General features: G+C 37.8%; 1 protein-coding gene across 1 annotated transcript in view; it reads left to right on the top strand.

The window, feature by feature from the left end:
• Nucleotides 1-1381: 1381 nt before the first annotated feature.
• Nucleotides 1382-24512, top strand: part of hck (HCK proto-oncogene, Src family tyrosine kinase) — a 29172-nt gene continuing 6041 nt past the window's right edge. Inside the window, exons 1-4 of the mRNA XM_036147044.1 lie at nucleotides 1382-1744; nucleotides 15899-16029; nucleotides 20403-20436; nucleotides 22849-22942. Of these exons, the coding sequence (XP_036002937.1) occupies nucleotides 15907-16029; nucleotides 20403-20436; nucleotides 22849-22942 (251 nt within the window). The 5' untranslated portion in view covers nucleotides 1382-1744; nucleotides 15899-15906. The remainder of the gene's footprint in view (nucleotides 1745-15898; nucleotides 16030-20402; nucleotides 20437-22848; nucleotides 22943-24512) is intronic.

The raw sequence follows: 24512 nt of genomic DNA, 5'->3' as shown, positions 1-24512 counted from the left end.
AGTCTAGGAGATACATTTTAAAAATAACTCTTCAATGTTTGTATGTTTAGTATTTTTAAGATTGTGAAATGGTAGGGACGTGCCAGGCATTGCAAGCAGCTGAGTTTGGTCTGTAAGCTAGATAGCTGAGACTGAGAGGAGGGACAGGTGATACACAAAGTGATACACTAAATGTCCAAACAAATTTGCATTATGGCTGAATTATTTTATTGAATATTTATCAAATTTGATTCAGATGGTAATATTTACTCTCTGGTGAGATATTGTGTTTTGAGTATCAAGTTGTAATAACATCACTGTTAACATGATTATTAAATACATTTGACCATGCCATTTCAACCAAGTTGATTACAAATTATTCTGTATTCTGTGAACAACACTGATAAGGTTCCATCAGTGTCACAAGAGTACATGCTCTTGAGAAATCTCTCTAAAACAATGAGAAAGAATTTCCCCCCTTGCCATTGACCACACTTTATTGTGAACAAGGAAGTGGGACATATAAAGTCCACATACAGCTTGGAGCCTCAAGAGCTGATGGGAAAATTACAGCAATTTATAAATAATAATCCACATGACAGAATACCAACTGGATCAAAGAGCTTAGGCAATGAGCTACGATCATGTAAAATATTAACAGAATGACAGAACAAGAGCTCATTGTGACACTTTGTCCAAGGAAGAATCAGATCCAAGCCACAGCACCATGCATGCAAACTGCTTGTGTTTCCGTAGTGCATGAATCACCCTAAATTCCAATGCTCTACTCTGGGTAATTTCTTGAGTAATTATTAAAATAACTCCGTCACTGTTGTCTGGTTAAAGGGGAAGTCATTTCTCCCTGAGGTTTGAATGTGAAAGGGTTGTCTTTGCGTGCGCAAAAATCTATTTTCTATACCCAGCATTAGTTGCCCTTCTTCTCTGTTTTTCGTTTCTCTTGTTATGTCGGCCCCTCTGTCCCATCCTCACCTCCACAGCTGGGTTTTCAGAAGGAACTTTGTTACTAATCCTGATTCTTGATTAAGGATTACATCTCTGTCTGTGTGTTAGTGCCAGGCTGCTGCTGTGACCCAGGGGCTGAACCGCCCACACACACACACACACACACACACACACACACACACACACACACACACACACACACACACACACACACACACACTACTCCCTCCCCCCCCCACACACACACACACACCCTGCTTCTGCCTGCCTTCTCTCTCTCACTTTCAGCATGATAGCTGTCAAACTATCATTTGAATACCTGTTAGAGCTTCCCAGCACACCATGCAAATGCCCCTCTCACATCTGAGAAGCCGTTTTTCACGGAACCGCCCAATCCAGGTGGATCTAAAATAAAGCCTAACTGGGATACTGCCTTCAGTGTTCATGGATTTGTCCTCTTTTCTACATGCTACCAGAGTAACCTAGAAGAAACAACTGACAAAAAGGAAGAAAGGCAAACCTATGGTCTGTTCAGCCAGTGAAACCAAGTGCACAGCTGACGTGTTACTGGTTCCTCTTTACAGCCGCTCAGATGTGCACAGCTCAAACTTCCTCCTTTGAGTCCAGTGTTCCGCCGCTCTGCCGCCCTGTTCACATCTGCAGCCTGACCCCGCAGGGTTAGGGAGGAATGGAAGCTCCGAGCGAGGAATGAGGAATATTCTTAACACCGTCATCTGAACCCTGAAGTTCATCTACAAGTGCAGAGAATAGCCTGTGACTCCAAGTGACTGATTAAAGCGAGGTAAGGGTCCACTCCTGAGTTTGCTTGTGTGAAGAAAGAGGAAACTGACGTGAAAGACAGTTGGGTATAGGATCAAGACCGTCAACAAAAAAGACAAATTAATATAAGAATAAAAGGTGTTGTTGTACTGTAACTGGAAGAACAGATGGTGTTTTTACTGAGAGGATGCTAAGTTCCAAAAGAGGAACTAGAAGGTGGAGGCAGCCATCGCCTCCAGAAGTTACAGTACACAAATGAGATGTAAACTTTTATGATCTGATAGGCGATAGCTATACAAGCGCTGCTGATAATTTCCTTCTATGACAAACACAATAAAGCATAGGGGGTGTCTCAATTAATTTCCACTCCTGACTTGGTGCTCTGCTGCATGTGTTGGTTATTTTTAGATAAAGGCAAAACTAGAAACCGCTCCAGTTTCAGTTCTGTGTTCTTACCGGGAGGCTTTGTTCACTTTGCCTTTTACATTTTCGACTCGATTAAGAATCAGGGACCACAAAGGTTCTGTATGTCAAGCTTTTTTTTTTTTTTCTACATATATAACAAAATCGAAGTGGGTTATGGAGCTACAGAAGTGCCAGAATTACATCATGCTTGTGACTAAGGTCTTGCAGTAATGAAGCTAGGTCTTCAAACTTGTGTGTTTCCCCTAATGTCGTAAACAGAAAAGAAAAAAGTGCAATTGATGCAACTATACAGCAAACTGCACAAAGCTGATTCATTTTAAGCCAAACACATAATGGAAAACATTGTGTGAATCAAATATATGTTGAAGATTTTGTGATTTTCTCTAACAGGGGTTGCATTTTATGTTTCCTTCTGAACGTTAGCTCCACATTTAGTCTCTGCTCCAAATAATCCAGAGAAATTCTGCATCGTCAGGGGGAAAAAAAAGCAACCATACATTTCCCATCTGCAAAGAAGAACCAGAGAAAGCAAAGCATCTGCGTCAGCAGAGCTGAATTCCATTTCTATTTAGCCATGGGCCAGTTATGAGCATGGATGTATGTCAAGATTTTCAAAATCCACAATTTCCAAACTGTTTAGATTTTCCCTCATATTGTTCATCGGGTTTAAAATGACTGTAGAAAGTGTAAAGCTTCCTATGCTTTTCTCTAAGAGTACATACGCTAACAAGGTATTGAAGTCTAAAACCCTTACATATAATTTATTCAAGTTTTATACTTTTAAAAAAAATTATCATTAAAAGGAGCAAATGTAGAAATCTTTCAAATTGCAAAAAAATTTTTCAGCATCACATCAAATGGTAGAACACAGTAGTAATAATTATCTTTATTGTCATTACAATGCTCATTTCATTGAAGTTTATTCTCTGCATTTAAGCCATCCCCTTAGGGAGCAGCGGGTTGCTACTTTGCGGAGCAATCTGGGGTTTAGGGTCTTGCTCAGGGACCCAGAGTGGCAGTCTGTGAGAGTTGAACCCAGAATCTCCAGGACACAAGCACAATGCTCTAACCAGTAGGCCACCTCTGCCCTGAAACAGATTGGGCAAATGGGTTAATAAGACAAATGTCGCCTTTACAGTGGCATGTTAATGGTGATCTCTAGGACTCACTTTTTGATCCACAAAAAATCCTCCAGCATATTTCTTTAAATGTTCAAATAGCTTGGAAATGTTTTCGTTTACTTCATTCCAATGACTTCTGACACTAGCATTGGAAACAAAGCATTCCAGGTTAGTTTACAATGGTCAGTGACATTTAGGATAAAAGCAAACAGATCATGTCATACAGGATATGCTTTTTATTTAATATTTGTATTAATGTTGGAATACTTTGTGGTTTTCTCTCTCAAGGTTATCATTGTGTAAGAATCTCAGACCGGCTCTTACTTATTTGCATTTTTCCACTGTGCTTTCTTGAAATTACTTGGCAAACTTTTAAACAGGATTATTTTATATGGTATGTATGATTTAATACTAGTTTTTATTACTAGTATTATTATTATTATATTATTCTTGACAATTGTATAATTATTCCTGTTTTTAAGGTGCTCATTAAGCATTACTTTGGAAAACCTAATTACGTGAATCATCTATTTTTTTAAACTACCTCTGGTAAAGCTAGAAATTCTTGGGTTTTTAAAATTAAATATTGCAGGTTTGCAAAAAAAAAAAAAAAAAAATAGGTGACTTATCATTATCCCAAAGTACAAATACCAAGGAGGGCATGGAATGAATATTATATTTGCCATCAGAGCTGGAATGGGACAGAAATTTTGCCCAGGCATTTTTGGTCCAGGTGGTCCACCATAATTGGTCAGACCTGATCTCTGCAGATGATCGTCATAAATATGGGGTGCATAAATTGGTATTAAAATGATAAACCCATAGGACAATGTGGACAAACGTTGCACATTTATTTATAAAACAGTTTTAAGAGATGTGATTGGATCTGGCTGGTGTCAGAAAATGAGATGGTTATGAGCCTCTTGGATAATAACACAAAAATGTAACTGCCCCAAGACCACAACACCAATGCCCAATAACCAGTCCAGCTCTGTTTGCCGTAATCATTTAATGTAACAGGATTGGCAGTTTGGAGTTGATGACTCAATAAAGTCAAAAAGACAGTAGTAGCCGTTTACCCCCAGAGGCATTAAGAATGTAAGAAACCCCAGTGAGATGCAAAAACAAAAAAAAAGAGTCTTTTCCTGTTGATAAGAGACTAAATAAGAAAGACTTCCTCACTCGCTTGGCTGATGGCAGGTGATGTTGTTGTGGCCTTAGGCAATTGAAAACATGTGCAAGCTGTTGCCTCATTGCAGCACCCTGAAAAACATCTCCATCTGGGCCAAACATCTCCTCACAAAGCAGGACACAACTATGAATAATTCCAATCACTTGTCTCCTGAGAGAGTCTTTGCTACCATGTCCCGCTGAAACAGTCAGAAGGTAGGATGTTAGAGGAGTCCACACTGTGCACAGAGGAGCTGAAGGTACCCAGGACTAACTCGCTTTCTGAGCTAGCACAGCATTAGGTAAACATGTGCAGTTGTGGTCTTATTGCTGATATCAGTTGTCAGTAACTTAAATTTCACTAACTTGTTTTCTGTCTTTTGCAATATGATGATTTCCCCACCACTATCCAAGAACCTTAAATCAATATCAGGTGTAGGAAAATGTACCTTTTTAACAGGCTAAATTCTATATTTTGAAGGAAATCCTTTTGTCATATTTTGTACTAAACTATAAAGTTGGCCTTTGAGTTATGGTATTCACTCAGTAATAAAGACAATAGAACAATCTCAAGCATGTTGATTTTGTTCGAACGTGGTCAAAAATAGACGCTAGAACACATGGTATCGCTCTATTTTCAACATTCTGGCTAGCTTTCTTCAAATGTGGTTAAGTACACAGTATCTGTCTTTTTTTTATGTTGTTAGACATCGTTTAGAAAATGGCATCGGTAACACTGATAATTTGTTAACAGACGCCTACTCTCCAAGCAAAAGAGTTCTGCACCCCGTATGTTGCAGCAGCACCCTCGATTTTCTGGGTTTGGTGAGAGTCTTGTGGTGCCGTTCTGCTGGTTCTCAGAAGTCCAACTGCATAAAAGGCTGGCAGAACTCTTACTTAATTTTTCACTTTTTTAGTCATGCTGACCGCTCAAAGCACTTTGCACAACATCCACATTCACTGTTGCATTCAGAAGCGCGCACACATCAGTACAAAGGTATGCAGATCAGTGGGGAAATTTCCGATTTCGTGACTGCTTTCCCCTTTTAGCCAGAGTCGCAATGGAACCATAGAGCTTGTTCACTGAGCACAGCAAATAGCAAATCCCACTGGTTTTCTGATTTGTGTCTCAGGTTGTTTGTGGCATCTTTCCAACTTCCAAGTTACAAATTCTGAGGCAGGAAAGAAAGAAACAGGGTTATTTTACGATGCTAAAACAGTATGATCACAGGCTTTTTTTCACCTTACTTCACGTTTTAAATACACTTATCTAAGAAAATTAATCTGGGGTTTTATGCAGCTATTTGACATTATTTAGAGAGCTTAGGTCAATTATTTCAGCAGTTACATTGTGACTTGTAAGTTTTATAGTATCAGAAAAGTTATACTGTGGCATGAACTGTTTAATGCTGGGAGAGGCAGTTTAAATGCGGGATATGGAAATCTGGCATGCAGTGCTTGGGATTAAGAAATTACTTAACTAAGATATAGTCCAAGCAAACCTTTACTGACAAACAATGAACAAAATAGACAATGAAGCAACACAAACCCTTGTTTTTGTAGTTTTGGTGTTTGTATTCATTGTATTACATACCCAAATAGATGGGTAAACCTGTATTTAAATGGAGATGGGTGTGCTAATCCACCCTTCTTGACATTACTGTGCAAAACTAGGCTAATCAGGTGCAATCTACCAACATTCTGTCTTTAAAAATGCAAAAAATAAAAATAAAAATACATGATCGTTGTTACAGAAGAAATCCTCATGCCTTTAGGTCCAGCTGTGATGAGGTTGGTTTTTGAGAATGATGCAGCCAGCTGATTGCCTGATTTAATATTGTCAAACCAAGGAATTCAGAGAATAAATAGCAGAAGTAAAACTGCCAGCGTTGTCATCAGGAATTTTTGACAGGTTTGTTTCACATCCACAATAAAATGAAAGAGGACTGAAGTGGCAGTGGTAGCATATTTTCTAGCAGTTTAAGACCCAGTCATTCATGCAGAAAAGCCATCTGGAACACAGATGATGATTAACTTTTGTTACATAAACAAAACATAGATATATATTTTTTTGTTTCCATTTCATACTCTTTACAGTAAAACCCTGTTTATGTGATGGTTTAGTGACATAAGGGACGGTTGGTGAGTTAATTTAATTTGCTGCTATTTTTGGGTAAATAAAGACCCGTTATTCAGAAATTAAGGACATTTGCATTAGACCTAAACTGACTTCTCACTCATTATGTCACAAGACAACAGATGTTTTGTGTGTGTGTGTATATATATATATATATATATATATATATATATATATATATATATATATATATATATATATATATATATATATATACATCCAGCAATTATCCAGTCATTAGTTTAAAAAAGCTTTGCCATGTTGGCTGCTGGTGCAGTATCTGTTTTTTAAAATGTAGCAAAAAATGCACGCCAGGTTGGACCATGCTACCTCTGGAAATTTACACCTGTTAAGATTTGTAACTGCAGAAAATGGGAAAGTCAGTGCCATGGTCGATTGGCAAGCCTCCTATAGCCCAGCGATTCCAGGAACAGGACAATTAAAAGGGTAGAACAAACCAAAAAAAAAAAACAGAAAAGCAGAAAACAGGAAGTTTAAATAAATTTTTTCCTTTGCCATCATGCAAATTTAGACTCCTGGTAAATAAAATCAATGAACTTGCGGTGTTGCCTACAACAGTGCATGATTATCAGAAGACATGGTAGAAAAGCCATCATTTGGATACTGGTACCTATGTAGCAAGCATTCAGGTTATGCAGGGACTGCAGACAGACCGCTAAGAGTAATATTAGGATGAAACGTTGCAGTACGGTTTTTCTGAATACTGAAACTTCAGGTGAAGAAAAAAATGCTGGGGTCATGTGTTTTTACTGCCATTTTACGGCCATCGCTGTCAGTAACTTTAATGATTAGAAAAAATATTTCACACATGCACCTCTAAATGCACCGTATTGGTGTGGAACCACTCTGAATTTCAGCTAAATGAAAAGGCATCTTAAGCATGATGTGGAATATATTTTACAACTTTAACAAAACAAAAGGAAAACTGTCCAAACACAAGTAAAGTTCTGTAATACTGATTTAGCTTTTACTTCATGGTGAGTGTTCACTGGCCTGAAGTGTGAAGCTACATGCAGACTGAGATCATGTAGTAACAGAGTAAGAAATAATTAATGGTGTACTGGCAGTAGCACTCTGGAACTGTGGACAATATCTTAATGATGCAGCCATTTCATTATGCCGCATTATACAGATTTAAGAAAAAAAATAACTTAAATTGTAATTTGACAAATTAATATAAAATAAGTCTACTTAATAGTATCTTCATTATGCATCTTCAGGAAGAAATCTAAACATTTTTAACACAAAAATGGATGCTTTTGTGTTGTGTAGCATGATAATACAGTTGTCTCACATTGGCTTGCTATACCAAAAGAAATCACTGAAATGTTTAAAGTTTAATCTAAAATATAAAGGATCAAAGTATCATGTTATGTGTTATGTTTCTGTACTGAATAATACCAGTATTCTCTGTTAAAACCAACAGTGTTTGTGAGTGCTCCTTGTATTGCTTACGCTATTTCTAAAAAGTCATTTTTGATCACTCTTTAAAAAAAGTGCCAAAGCACGAGTTATTCTCACGGTTTCAAGTATTAAAATAACTGACAGTATTCATGAAGGAAGTCAGAAAACGAAGTTTATAAATTCGCCTGAGAGCTCTATCTGTGAAAGCAGCTGCATGACGCTTTCTTGAGGATCTGGGACAGGCTGTGCAACTAAAATGTTGAGAGTGCCGTGTTTAAATCTCCAGATTTTGTTTTGTTTTGTTCTTTCTTATTTTAAACAAAAATCAACACAGGGCTGCAATTACAGCAAGTGACTCTCTGAACAGCACTACAGACTCAGCTGCCAAACACAGTCAACCTTTTAATATCGTCATGTAAGGCTGGTCTAATTACATTCTTCTTGATGCACTGTGTGAATTTCCTGTTTGCGGCTCTGCTGCTACTGAGCAGAGAAAGCCGCCATTTGGGATTGTTAGTATTGACGAACGCCGCTTGTTGATTAAAACGTCTTAATGAAATCAAGATGGTTATAATATTGTGGTTAAAGTCTTTCCCTGCAATGCAATGCTGCAACAAAATTCATGAAACGAAGGGTAAGATGTTTATGGGGACTGTTAGTTCTCTGGCTGCGAAACACTGAACCGATTCTTTTATAGAATCAGCAAGGAACTGGATGTAGCGCCAGTATTGAAACTGCCTGACTTAGCCCTTTTCCATTAGTTTAGTGTACAGTTCTCTACTGGTTCTATAAAAGTTCTATTTAGTTTTCCACAGCCAGAGAACCAGCCCAGAGAGACATAATTTACTGAAAGGGATGTTTAATCCCATTCAGTAAATGTTTAATCTTGTTCAAATCAGACTATTTGTGGAGGATTGCTGTTGGGGGGACAGTTTAGCTATGCAAAACTGTCAGTTTATCTCTGTATCCCTGCAAAAAGGCCTTTTAAATTACCAACTTAAATTATTAACAGTTTTTTTTTTTTAAAACAAGCATGTTTGTGAAGATTTTACAATCGCGACCAGGTGATTCATAATCAGTACCTGCAGAGCTGCATAAAGCAGGTAAATACAGCGTTTACAGGACAGTTTGTTAACTCTGCTGGATGATATCAGAAGATAGACACTGTTTGAAGGGAATGTATCATGCAAAATCCAAATTTTTATCCCTTAATTACATATTTTTGTGTGTACTTGGAGTCTGTAGGAGTGCAGAAAAGTTGAATGTAGTCTGTCTAGGTAATGCATAGATATGTTTATAGTCTGTTTGGGTCATATTTGTCGTGTCGTTCAGTTTTGCGTTTTCTGTTACTTTTTTTGAACAATTAGGTCACAATATTTGCAGCAGAGCTGCTTAAGTGCCTTTTTTAGATTTAAACACACAGTAGCAAAATGAGTTGCTCTCAGCCGCACCTCAGAAAAGGAGAATGTGGGGTAAATTAACAGGGATTTTGGACCAAAGTATTGCAGTTCCACTTTATATAGACCACAACTGAATGATTTCAATGTGAAAAGGAAGAATTGAAGAGCACAGGCTTTAAGGACAGAGTTGAAATACTGTCTCTGACCACATCTCTATGGAGTGATTTACTTAAATTTTATGACAGGTGATATCAAAATGAACAGTGGGAAGAAAACAGACAGTGACACAGAGACAGACGTATTACTCCACAGCTAAACTGAGATTTTAGCAACGCTGCGGCTGTTTGTTTTTGCTAGTTTTTGATCAGAAATGTAACTTTCTAAACAAGGAAACAAACTCTTTAAAGAGATTGATACATTTTGTTTGGTAGTTCCTCAGGCTCAGCAAAGAGTTTGTGCTGAGGTGGCATTGGGGTTGTTTTGGGGTTTTATTTCTGCTAAATCTGGGTTTCGTTGCTGGAAACAGACAGCTGCAATTACTGATTACAGTAAGTAACAGAACTACCCTGCCCTGTTGTATCATGAAAATATGAAAAGAGAACTCACAATGGTCCATATGGCTATAATAGAAAAGGCAATGCCCTGCAAAAGTATTCACCCCGTTGACCTTTTGACCTATTTTGTTACATTCTAACCTGAAGTTTAAACGTTTTTATCTTATTTAATGGAATGGATCTGCACTAAATAGTCTAAGTTGGTGAAATGAAATGAGGAAATAATATATAAAAAAAGAATAAAAGAAAATAAGCTTAGCGTGTGCATATCTATCCACCCCTTTTTTATGAAGGCTTGAGGAGGTTCTGGTGCAACCAATCACCTTCAAAGGTCCCATAATTAGTGGGATGAAGGCCACCTGTGTGCAGTCTAAGTGTCACATGACCTATCAGCATAAACAGCTTTTCTGATAAGCCCCAGAGGCTACAGCAGCACTAAGTAAGAGGCATCACACCATGAAGACCAAGAAGCTCTCCAGTCAAGTCAAGGACAAAGTTGTTGAGTCAGAGAGGGCTTAGACAAAATATCCTAATCTCTGAATACCCCTCAGAGAACCATTAGATAATCATCATCATCATCATCATAATCTAGGGAAAGCACAAGGTACCACAACAAGCTTCCCTTGAGAGGGCTGCCCACCAGAACTCCCAGACCAGGCCAGGAGGGCATTATCAAGGGAGGCTATAGAGACCAAAGGTCATCCTGAAGGAGCTGCAGAGCTCCACAGCAGAGACTGCAAGATATGTCCATAGGACCACAATAGTCCGTACCCTCTGGCTCTAACATAAAGCTGGGCTTTATGTTAGAGCCAGCTTTTTAGCACTAAGTCATTACTTAGTGCTAAAAATAAGAAAGTATGTTTTGAATTTTCTCAAGGGCACATAAATGTCTCCCCAAACGTACGGGGGAAGGTGCTCTGGTCAAATGAGACTAACATTGAACTTTTCCGCCACCAAAGAAAATACTGTCTGGCGCAAACCCAGCACCCCCCCCCCCCCCCCACCCCACCCCAAGAACACCTTCCTGACAGTGAAGCATGGTGGTGGCAGCATCATGCTATGGGGATGTTTTTCTGCAGCAGGAATGGGGACACTGGTCTGAATGGAGGAAAGGATGGGTGGTGCTACGTAGAGGGATATTACTGAGCAGAACCTGTCTGCATGTGACAGAGGTGTAAATTTGAGACTGGGACAGAGGTTCACCTTCCAGCTGGACAATTACCTGAGCCATACTGCTAAAGCATTGTTCGAGTGCTTTAAAGCTGCAGTGAGGAGCTTTGAAAAAATTTGAACAAGCACACCTTCCAGATCGCTCCTCCTTGCTTTTTACTGCGCTACAGCCCTCCCTCCACAGCTCCTCCCCCTGAGCGGGGAAGTTTAATGTTTACTGTTTATCTTTTATTTATTTTATTTTTTTCGAGCAGGTGGCACTCCAGACGTTGGCAGTTTTCCTGCAAAGCCGGTTGTTAGTCCACCAGTTCTCCACACAGCTGCAGCCCACAGACAATCTTCAGCTTGAATGACTGTAGCGCCATGTGGTGGCGGTGGTGGTGGGGGGGTGAGCAGCATCTACGCAAGAGTGATTGACAACCAATCAGAGCCAGACATTCCTCCAGGCTCTGATTGGTTGTTTCTGACCGGAAGATGTGTATTTTAGCAAATGGCAGTAGAACCACTGGGAGGAGCCTGACTTTTTTCACAGACACAATAGGCAAGGCACAGTATAATTTTGAAAAAGGCTCACCATGTGGTTTTTCTGAGATATTTTGGGATGCTATCTTTTGATCAGGTGATCAGGACCGACTGTCGGGTTTTCTCCTGTTTTGTTTATTTTCCACCAAGAGATCAGATGATTTATTGTACCTTGCTTGGCCCTCAGTTTAAGTAAATTTTAGTTTTGACTGCAACTGCATTCAGTTGTTGCCCTGCCTTTGAAAGGCAGTCCTGCCGTTTCATACACGCACGGACAAAAATGGTTGATCCCTGACACTCTAAGGCAATGTTTCACCAGCAGACTCATGCTGGCCTCCATTTAGCTAAAGTAGCAGCATAACAGTGAGGCATGTCTGTACATAAATTAGCAGAACTGTGCTGAATAGGGGTTACAACTTCCAAAAAAAACACAGAACATCCTCTTATTGGACACTTTAGGAGGAACATAGTTCAGAGAAGAGAGAAAAAAGGAACTTTAATATGCTAAAACCACACAAATAAAACCGACTATGGCAATTCCTGTGTTTTCACATTCAAATGCAACATTTTCCATTCCTCTCTGTGTAGCATTAGTATATTATTTGCATTCATTGGCCACGGTGAATAGTTAGAACTAAAAAAACAACACTTCTGACATTTCCTGGCTTTTAACTGTGCACATCATGTCTACTGTTGTACACAGTTGTAAATGGTCATATTAGACCTGACTTCCCTCACTCACTCCAGTAATCTGCCTCTGTGAGCAGAAGCGGGATTGAACCCACTGAATAATACGCTTGTGCCCTCTCCATCTGTGCAGCCTTGCATGCAGTAAAATGCAGCATATGGGTCCTATGACAGACTCCTCCTTTGTTCTGCTTCCTGCTAAACTTGTTGTATTCACCATGTCCTCCTCAGCTTTGTTTTATTCATCTGCATTCACATTTACATGCATACATACTCAAATGCATATACAAAGCATCATATTCCTGGAGGCTAAAGGTCAGAGGGGTTATGTAGAAGCATGCCCAGTGGCATTAGATATTGTACTGTGAAATATCACGTGGAATGTTAAAAACAAACCACTTAAATTGCAGTAACCTGATGTAAACTTATGTAGGTTAGATATTAAATATTCAAGAATTTTAAAATACAAAAAAAATCTCCTGAAAATTCACGTAAGAATTATAAAAAGAAAGAAATTAAAATTTCCTAAATGAACACTTCAAAAATAGAGTATTGTTTAAAATGTCTTGAAACCCTGACTCTTTGATCTCCTTCTCCATCCGTTGTTCAGATCTACCTTTAGACTAAGAATCTGAATTTTTTCAGAAGTGTGGATGCTGATCTAGGTAGATTGTTGTTAGGCAGCTTTTTCACCTGTTTCAAAAATATCCCATTTGAAATGAGCCATTTCATACACACAACAATCTCTACGTCACCATGTTTTATCATAACTTTATTTCCGCACCACGGCTACCGGCGGGTCGTTAGGTGTTTTTTTCTTTTTTTTATGTGGCGCAGCGCTGAGATGTAGCTGCTTTGGTTCTGTGTGCTGAATAAACTGTATGATGAATCACATTAAAAGCCAACATAAAGCCCTAAAAAATAACAAAACACAGATAAATGTACATTTATCTTTATTGCTATGACTCTAAACCATCAAGTAGTCAAGGTGTGAGTGGACCTGTGATGGAACTTAAAGTGGAACCAGTTCATGTTTTGTTTGATGCTGAGCTAACATCCCTGTCTGCTGCTGCGACACATCTCTGTCTCCTCTCTGATGATGAGTCGGCGTGTTGGGGGGTTCGGGTGACCTAAGGAAATCGTGTAGCTCTAGAGTCGTGTTGCCGTGCTAATGCTCATTGGAACAGGAAAAATTACCAAGTGGAGTTCCAACAATACTTTTGTTAGCATTTGTACTTTTGAAAAAGCACAATGTTCTTTATTTACATGAAATTGTGTTAAGTTGTAATATTGTTAAACCACCAGCTTTCCGAGGTCAAACTAATTGAAATCATTATCTAGAATTTACATTGCAGTTGTTGAAATTTGAATAGAATGTGCTCCAAAAGTTTACTGTCTGTTAATATTTGTAAAGAAAAATACTGCTGGATACTCAAGTTAATGGAAATAAGTAGGATTTGTTTAAAATTGATTTATAATGACTTGCACAAGCGCATACATTTTTTTTCCCTTCACTTCAGCATACTTGTTTTAAAAGCATGTTAAAGTAAATGATTTCACAAGTAAAATAAGGGTTTAGAAAGTTATTGGCATGATCTATAAAACTACACAAATGGATTTAACTACAAAATCTCAGAAATCATATTTCTCATAACTTTCACTCTGTCAGCTCACTCAGTCAAAGTGTGTGTGTGTGTGTGTGCCTTGTCCTACAGTGGTCAGTAATTTTAGAATATGATCTCATATTTAAATGCCTTTCTATCACTCAAAAAGGTTTTCAACAGCAACTGTCTGTAAAAAAAAAAAAAAAAAAAAAAAAAAAAAACGGTCTCCACTCTGCCCCATAATTGGTATTCATTGGTGTGAATTTATTTCATCATGGAAACTTGCAGAGTAACATGCAGCACAAAATGCAGGTTGGACAACAAACTGTGGTTGCAAGTGTGGTCAGCATGCAACAAAAAAAAAGACGAAACTGTCTTGTCACATTTTACAGACAGCTACACTTTAAGCCTCTTTTAACCCGTAAACCAGTGAGGCTCAACAAAAGACGGTAACTTAAAGTACTGCCATTTTGGCATCTGTGGGATCCACACTAACAACAGTAAGACTCTCAGATGCTACTTATTATTTATTATATTGGATGCTATTCACCTCCCTAACTGAGGTGTAAATAGCACCATTTAGTGACTTGGTACTTAACTATTTTTGTCAGTGACTGCATTTGCAAAGCAAAAACAAAACACACCTAGTAGGCATTACTTTTAGTTTTGCACCCAAATATATCTACAGTGTGTCTTCACCTCATAGGCATTGATGCTCATTGATACTCGCAACATGAAACTTAACCACCACATGTCCCAGCTTTGTGTTTAAAAATGATCTTATCATTATCATAGACAATACAGATGTTGGAATGGCCTCCAAGGAAACTTAAATTATACCTTTAAATAGGGTATCGTTAAAATAAGTCAATTTGTCATTTCCTGAAATTATTAATACTTTGAACAAAAGTTAAATGAGAAAGACAGTTCCCAAACATTTGAAAAGTGACATAAAATAATAGTTGCTGTATAAAAATGTTCAAAGTTGTTTTTACTGACATTTAAAACATACCCAGCTGATTTGCTTACAGTATTTGGTTATGTGTTGCATCCTTCCATCTATTTCTAAGAACTGATAGTATCTTTTAATGCCTTAGCATCTCAACATTTTTGCATTTTGGATCCTTATCTTGTAGACATCAGTCAACAGAGGATCTCTTGTATTAGTGTTTTTACTAAAGTCAGGAAGAAAAGACAATGAATTTTTCACCATTTAATCCAAAGCAGCTGCGTTAGATTTGGAAAATAATAAAGCAGGGTTTCTCATTTATAATTCAGATTTTTCTAAATAAACAAATGTATCATTTAAATTAATCGATTAATTTTTTTATCATTTAAATAAATTTTACAAAGGCTTGCTTTAAACTACAGTTGAACTGCAGGTTATCAGCCCTCTTTGTTGACGCTCCCTACAAATTTAATGCCTCTATAAATGCATCATGTAACTTCCTTCTTTGCTCTCGCAATGTTCACTATGGCCCGTATAAATTTTTTTCGTATGCTTTGATGGAAAGTCTGTTTTTACCAGACGCAAACATCAGTCAAATCTACAAAATGTACATGATGTTTAAAAGGCTCTCGGTTTATTTGAACTCCAGAGGTTTAATTATTTTTTTTTTTTGGATTCCAAGGTTGTTTATAGTTGATATAATTGTTGATTATATCAAACGAATATGTTGGAGACGCAATAACAGAAACTAGTTCATCACCTATTGCGCCTCTTACTAAGAACTCTGTTTTGCACCTTGGTGTGAAAACTGTGTTTGTGTAGTAACAATGTTAAAACAAGTAATAAACATTACATTGTAATAAATGTAGCCTTTTTGTGACATTGGCCATCTGACAGATGTTTCGGTTGTGACCATCAAGATGTCTCATGTTCCTTTGATTACAATCAAACAAATCACTGTGAAGCTTGGGTGGTTTTTCTGCAGCTTTAATGTGTTCTGTCATCCTGCAGACGACACCATGGGCTGTGTGGGCTCAAAGAAGGAGCAGAAGTCCACCAGCAAAGATGCGGATAACAGCGACCACCAGAACAGAGCTCAGGTACACTATGTCAAAGACCCCACCTCTGGAAGCAAGGCTGCTGTAAGTTGGAACTGAGAAAAAAAAATACTGCTTTAGACCTTCAACAATTCAAAGTTATAGAACAATTTCTCCTCATAAATATGAACGCAAATGTTTGCTTCATACATATCTATTTCATTTTAGTTCTTGCAGAGAGATGCTTTATTTGGTAATTGATTTACATTTATTATTTTGCCTGTTCTCCAGTTTATACCCCAATTTCATACCCAGACATCATTTAATTTCCAAACATGGCAATCCTATGTGCTTTTCATTTAAATATAGCACATACAATGGATATAAAAAGTAGGTATGATGTAAATTTGTGACATTAGGCAGAAACTGACATGACTGTAATTTTAGATGTATATTTTATTAGTGACTTTATTATTGCTAACCAGGGCTTTAAAACTAAATTACAATATGTTTTTTTTACAATCAATTCTAGTCTGCCATCAAAGTACAGTTTTTTAATTAAAACTTTATACTGTAAAATTAAAACTAAGGGTTGGTCTCTCGCTGACTGCTAGATGGCGTCAAAATGTTTCTAATACAATTGTTGGTTTGTTTAGATTTTGTATCAACAGGCATCTCAACTGCAATTTGATCTGAAGCAATTTGGTGATTGTCCTAACAGCAGTTTAAAAGCCTGAATCTATGATTAAAACTGAATAATCCTTTGGATATATGAGACAAGAAAAGAGGTCTAGTCACATTCTTTTCGTACATCTCATTCCAATCAGACAAATGCTATTCTCATCTTTCAACCATATTTTCTTCTGGTCTTGGAGGTAACAGAACTGTCATGATTTGTCTTCGTGAACCCGGACAGAGCATGCATACACAGAGCTTGTTCTTTTGAAGTTTATTGAAAATTAATGAGTTGTGGATGATGATGACCAGAGTTAGTTACCGGACTGGAGATGATGGGTGCAGGAGCAGGCTGACGGGAAAAGACTGGAGAACACAGAGCAGGATCTTGTGATGAATACTTGGAGGTGCTAGGACAGCTTTTGAACCAGAGGTACAGTGAGAAAGTATTTGAGATGCAGGGCTGCTGTTGAACCAGAGGAGCAGTGAGAGAGTATTTGAGATGCTGGGCTGTTGGAGCACAGGGGCAGCAGGAGATCCAGTAACAAGGCCGAGGGCTTACTTGGCTGACAGACGTAGAGTGAATGGGGACTGATGAGAACACGACTTGACAGGCATGGTGTTGGTAGAGACTGAAGACGAGCCGGCAGGGAAGAGAAGACTGAGAGCGCTTTATGTAGAGAGGCTGGCAGGTGGAGTGAGTACTGACTGATTGGTGCCTAACAGGTGTGACTGACTGCTGAGGGAGTGAAGGCTGAGCTGTGTGAGAGAAGGAGGTGCTGAAAAACAACAAGGGAAGACAGCCAGGCCAAAACTAAACCATGACAAGAGCCAAGAACTGAGTGACACTCTCAGGCTCATTTTGGGCATCCCAACGCATTTCCAGGTCAGACAAGAATTCCTGTCCCTCCAGCAAGCTCTGGGTCTGCCCCTGGGTCTCACCCAACTAGGAAGGACCCAGAATACCTCCAGAGGGAAATGATCGGGAACTATCCTGATCCTGATTACAATTCCATGTCTTCTAAATGTAGTTTGTGTTCAAGGACTTTGATGAAGGTAAAGGTTTGGGTTTAGGGCATTAAGGCAAATATTTCGGAACTTCCAGCTCTTCATTTTTCCACTTCCCTCGTCTTTTAAGGACACACTGCTGTCAAGTTGACTTACAAAGACTGAACAGAACATGTCTTAAACAAAGCAGCCAAAATCCAAAGACACAGTTGTAAAAATGCATTTATCAAGATCACTAGAAAAGATCAAATAAAAATCACTCTGACTGGAAGGAAAACTGATACATTTGGTGTGATTTGTAACAAACCCTCCTTGATGTTCAAAAATACGTTGCTGCTAAAGGAAGGTTCAAGTGCATGTCCATCTGTCAGAAGCAGAAAACTTCTAGCTTTATTTGAAAAAAAAAATGAGGAAGAGTAATGGTGAAAAGGCAGAAACAAGCGAGCAAAGTTGAGAGATGACAAGAACACATAGTTCCACAATTTTCCGCAAAGAATCAATAGGAAGTAGCCTTTCTTTGTTTTCATTTGCTGAAAGCTGCGTGTTTGACACAGGCTCAACATGTCCGCGTGACTTATTGTGAGTTTACATACTGGCTAGACTTTGATCTGTGGCAGAGTTAAAGTCGCAGTTTTAGTGTGAGTGTGGTTCCTCTGGCTACTGCTTCCTGTGCGTTGACTGTAAGATCTCTTTCACCCTCAATGAAGAAAGAGGAAGTGAGAGAAGCAGAACCAGGGCATTCAGACAGGACATGTGAAGCGAGAAGTGTTAAGCCACACTTTTTCATGCTGTAATAATCGTAATGTCTAAACTTATAGGCATCGCATTAAAGCAGCCTGGGGTTTAAACAGAACATTTAAAACATCTCAAAAAGCAACAGAATATGTCTGCAGCTGATACAAAGACATTTCTCTGACTTTTTTCTTTAACATCTTGCAAATGTTAATTTTGTTGCAAGGTTTAAAATGTTGTTAACTCCCCAAGCCCCCTTTTTAGCAACAACTATCTGAGACCGACACACAATTGTCATATGTCCAGATCTTCATCTGAGACTCCTCTGCAAAAGTATCTACTAAATATATAATAGCAACCCCCATTTTCAATTTCAAAAATAAATAAAAAATTTAAAATATTTGTGCCAAACTGTGCCAAAAATGGCACAAAAACCCTTGGGGTCCACCTGGATTTGTTTCGATCTAAACATGTATACCTTCCCAATTGCTTGTGTGGACACCAAATTTGCTACAGTTGTAACCAACATGTTGTAGTTACAATTTATTATGTTTCTTTACTTCTTTACACCAAAAGTAAGACACTTTGTATGTAAACATCTGTTTTTTTAGGCACGATTTATTTTTGGGGCATTTAAATCTCATTTACTCAGCCCCCGAATAATTTATTCTCAAATTTTCACACCCACATCATCCTCGAAAATATTTATGTTATTTGATAACAAGATTAGACGTTTAGACATTGTACTATTAATGCTTTATAAAGTATGAGTATGCATTTTTAAACCCTCGGGCTTAAGAGGTTAAAAACCAATAATTTCTAGGCTAAATGTTAATGCACTGAAAACATTTTTGTCACACAAAAATGTTTCAGATCATCAATTTACTTTCAATATCAGAGAAAGACAACCTGAACGAATACAAAATCCAGTCTGCAAATAATTTGACTTGTTTCAATTTAGTTTAGTGCTTATTTACAACAAATATCATCTCAAGGCACTTCACAAAAGAAAAAACTCCAATCAAATCATACAATTCAATCATAGAGTTTTAAGAGGAAAAAATGCATTAAAACCAGCATGACACTACAGTAAAAAGTCATTAAGTGGATTTCAGTTTCACTAGCTATGCCTAAGCATGAATCTGACAACATGAAGCAAGATTTACAAGATCTCATGATGAAACACATTGCGCCCGTAAATAATGAAACTCAAGAACAAATGGCAAAAAAGGCATTGATATCTATCAACCTGGAAAGGGATTTGGTGCTCCAGAGAACCACAGTGAGAGCCATTATCAACGAAGACAGAGAACATGGAATGGTGCTGAATGTTCTCAGGAGTGGTCGGCCAACCAACATTACCCCTTGAGTGCTCCAGTAATATTTCTGTCAGGAGGTCACAAAACAACTAAAGTACCACAGGCTTTAGCTGCCACAGTTAAGGTCGGTGTTGATGATTCAACAATGAGAAAGAGACTGGGCGAAAATGGCGTCCATAGGAGATATCCGAGGCAAAAACCACAGAAAATAAATAAATAAATACACAAAAGCCTGTTTCAATTTTGTCCAAAGCCAATCATTGAATTAATCGCAACGGGGAAAAAAAGGATCTGGGAGTGGTATAGTCATGTCTGGCCTCTGAAGTGATTGAGAAGCTGTGGCGTTACATTAAACGTCATTCATGCTTAAAAACCCCTCCAATGTGAATTAATTAAAACAATTCTGCAAAGAAGTGTGGGTCAACATTTCACCACAGCTATTTCAAATACTCGTTGCCAGCTATCCCATATCCCGTGTTGGTAGTTATTACTGTCAAGGGTGACACAGCCAGTTATTAGGTTTGTTGCATACTTGTATTTTGATGAAAAATGTGACTCTGAATACTAGTCTTATTGGTTATGCCCTGTTGTTGGTAACCACACTGCTCCTGTTTTTCAAAAATGTTTTGTATTTTTGAAAAACAGGTATTTTACTTTCATTTGAATACACGAAAATTAAAAAAGTGCTGCATTCATGTGTGACTCACTCTCTCTCTCTCTCTCTCTCTCTCCCTCCCTCCACAGGCCAAGCTGCCTTCTAATGCAACCTCTTCAGAAGGTGAGCTTATTTACAGTTAGGAACTACAAGGATTATTCAGGAACTATGGTAATGTTTGACTCAAAATGTCCATCAACACGGTAAAATGTCAACAACAGCCCTTGTAACATGATGTAGGTCAGTGCTTTTTGGAAACAGAGAAACCCTATCTCTAAACTCAAAAGAGGAAGGAGCAGTGTGTGGGTGCTGAGCGATAGTCCCTCTCACTGCCTCACCACGCATACTTAAAACACCGACACAGAAAAAGACCAGCCCTTCTGCTATTATTACTAGGCGTACAAGGAAGTTGGTCAACGAGCAGAAAACAGGGAAACCTATTTTAGCGACAATGCTTAGGTGTGTCAACGATTTATATATTTTGAAAATTATGTAACAGCAAAGTACTTAACATATCGACTAATTTTAGGCCGCTGATTCTGCTGCAAGTTTAGCTATGAAAGACTGTGAAAGACTGCCAAGTCTTTATTTAAAGTGAGGCTGCACAAAGTAAGAAGTGCATAAGCGGAAGGCAACTTCAAACTGTTCCCTCCCCCAAATCTAGATTCTTTATTATCTTTATAATCTCTGATTGGGCTAGCAGCAGTGACTGTGTAGTTCATTTAAAATGAAGGAACTGATGAGTTTATTTAAGAGTCACTTTCACTCAAGGTATCGGGATTAAATCGATACCTTAATTGTTTATTTGTCGTTTTTTTTCCAGTTTGCTTTAAGATGCAGGAATTAATACAGAAATGTACAAAGAAAACCTCACAGTTAAAATGGTTTAATCATCTTATATCTGTATGTTTTCTTTTATTTTATAGGTTTTTGTTGTTGTTGTTGTCTTAGCTCTTTTCTGCATTTCTCAACCCTTTTAATCTCTTCAAGCAAACTTGAATACAAAATATTATATAATGAAATATGTCTGACACCTTAAAATATTGTAATTATCGATCTTTCAATGTTAAAAAAATACAGTTGTGTATATGAAATAAGAGTGGGAAGCCATACTAAATGGTTGATTGATTTTTGGTTAAGCTAGTCACTATTGCTAAGTTAGGCTAGTCACTATTGCTAATCACTTAGCTTGCCCCTGATGATGATGCATTTTTAATGTTACTTTAACCACCCTGTCCTTCACTAGCATTAGATAGCAGTCCTTACTTAAGGAAATTAAAAAAGAAATTTTGTATTTGTCGTTTTGATTTTAAACAACATGCCTTTCTACTTTATTCTTAGCCAAGCAACTGAAGGATTTCTTTCTTTCTTCAAAACCGGAAAAGATTAAAAGAAATCTGGCCTGACTCAAGAACATTGCTCCATTTACCATCACACCAATGTATACAATACAACAAAACAACACAGTCATGTCAAAGCACACTATTGGAGAGAAAAGTTATTACACAGCAGCCATTTAACGATAGTTGCAGTGAAAAGTGTCCAGCAGACGGCGAATTTTCTTAAAAAAACGCCGGGATAAAGATAGTATTTCTATGTTGTGGGATAGCATTCCAAGCTTTGGTGTAAACATAGCTGAAAGATCTCTGTCCAGAAATGTTTTTAAAAGCTGGCAGAGACGATTTTTAGGTAGCAAGGTAAACAAAGCTACACAATCAGGGTTTTGTAGAATCTGACAGTAGAGTTTTACGCAATACATGGTTTTCAAATGTTATTGCCTTAGAGACAAAAATAGATGCAGTGACAAGTGCAACCAGGGAGTCTACAGTGGATTTTCTAAGGATGTTGGTTTTAAGATTTCATTTGTGGTGATAATGTTACGAACGTCTAGTAAAATATTGACCGATGCAGCAAATTTCTTTGATTTGTTTTGTTCTGTCTGCTACGTGTTGCGCTGTTAACAGCTGCACCTTTAATCAGACGGAGCTTCATCTGTTACTTCAGGTGATGCTTGTTTAGCATGCATTTAACTTGAAAAGGCATCATCCTTGCAATAAGTGGATTGTTTTCAATCGTTTAAGGGGAATCCAGAACAATGCGGCTGCAAAAAAAGCGACACACACACACACACACAGACAGACACACACACACACACCATTAGCCACCCAAGAAATTTCAGCTTCTGAAAAGGATTAACAGTGCTGTAGAGAGCAGATCAGGAAATTTACATTCCCAGAAAAACAGAAAGCTGGCATACAAATACACAATTAAAGTCTTAGTAATTTAAAACAGAAAATTTGGATAAATAAGAGATAAAAAGAGTGGCTAAGTATAACAAATGTAGTCAAAAGAGGTATAAAGTGCATCAAGAATTTAAATGAGGTGTGTTGACATTATGATCATCTATATAATTTTCTCTTTTTTCTTGGCTTTGGTGCTATCGGTTCTCCTAACAAAAGTACCTAATGTCTTTGTAAATGATTATCTCAGAAAGTAGACATAATGTCTTTGTCCTGTTTTCTTTTAATGCCATAGGTGAGAGTGTCGCCATTGCGCTGTATGACTATGAGGCAATTCATGATGGAGACCTTGGCTTCAAGAAGGGAGATAAACTCCGGATTTTAGAGGAGTGAGTAGCTTTGGGACTTCATCATAATTTAACGATCTGAAGGTCAATGTTTAAGACTTTTAGCAGCCCTCTGATCAGAGTGGTAACAGGATGAGAAGTTCGTGGGGTTCTTGGTGTTCTTTTATAAAGAACTATAAGTGTAGAGAAATTGGATGTTGCACTGTTAACAGCTGCACCTTTAATCAGACGGAGCTTAATCTGTTACTTTAGGTGGTGCTTGTTTAGCTGGCAGAGATGATTTTTAGGTAGCAAGGTAAACTTGCTACCTAAGGTAACCTTACATCTCTTACACCTTACATCTCTTTGACTGGGCATCTAAAGAGTTTGGGGGAAAAGTTTTAGCTTTTTGAGACAATTCTAAAGTTGATTCACAAAGTTTTGCTATAGAAAAAGTTTAAGCACCAATGTTTAAAATGTCATGCTTTTGTGATGTAAAGAATGAAACCATATTAAATCATTTCAGAACCTTTCCCTCTTGAAAATGACACTGAAACAAAAACAAATCTGCAAGGGCAAGAAGTTTAAAATGTAAAAATGAGCAACAACTTGGTTTAACGAGTGTGCACATCCTTAAAATAAAACTTTCTTGTTGCACCTTTTGATATAATTCAGCATTCAGTCTTGTGGAATCAGTTATAGTGAGCTATAGTGAATCTAATTTAGTCAAGTTGTCCCAGATGAACATTTGCTCACCTGAAGCCATATTTTGCAAACAAGTTATAAAAGCTTGTAAATGGGTTAAAAAAAAAAAAAAAAAAAACTGGCCAGAGTAGGACCATCAGGCCGCATCAACAGCATCAATGAAGGAGCTGCAGGAATTTCCCACACGTGACCACAGTCTTCCATTTTGTTTTCTTTCTATATTTCTGAACAAAAGAGTTGGCATGTAAAAAAAAAAATGCTTTTTCTTTCAAAGAAAACACCTAGGCCTGACTAAAATGGTCTAAAATCTTGTGTTAGAATGTATTTTGGTCTGATGAAACACAAATTGAGCTAATTCCAAAAGGCACATTGGACACAAAAACAAATGCCGGTTAGTTTTAATCCAAGACCTTCAGGCGCCTGGTCTTGAAAGCTGGAGAAAACTAGAGAGTTTGGCGTCACTATAAGTCCAAATGGACATCCAAATCAAGAAAACAATGGGCGGAACATTGAAGATTTGAAACAGCCAGAAGTAAATCTAGCAAAGCATATTTGAGCTCATTGAGAGAGCTGTGGACCAGAGGACCAGAGGTAGAGTGGACATATATTACCAAGTCAAGATGTGCAATGCAGATAGATTGCTTCCAAAGAAGGCAAAATACTGGAATTGGATGAAAATGCTTTGACAAAGCATTAGTGTTTAAACTTACCAAATAATGGCAGTTTTTTTATTTCATTTTTCCCAAAAAGATTTGCTTGCTTTTCCAGTTGAATTGTACATAATTGATCATGTGGGGAAAATAATGTAAAAACATTTTCAAATGATTTATCATGGTTTGTTTTTCTTTTTTACATCACAAAAACCTGGCATTTTAAAATTGGAGAGTCAATTTTTGAGAGTCACAGTAGATAACAATTTTGGAAGCTT

This window comes from Fundulus heteroclitus, chromosome 1 (assembly GCF_011125445.2).
Source record: "Fundulus heteroclitus isolate FHET01 chromosome 1, MU-UCD_Fhet_4.1, whole genome shotgun sequence".
Taxonomy (NCBI): Eukaryota; Metazoa; Chordata; class Actinopteri; order Cyprinodontiformes; family Fundulidae; genus Fundulus; species Fundulus heteroclitus.
This window is presented reverse-complemented; position numbering and strand designations above follow the sequence as displayed.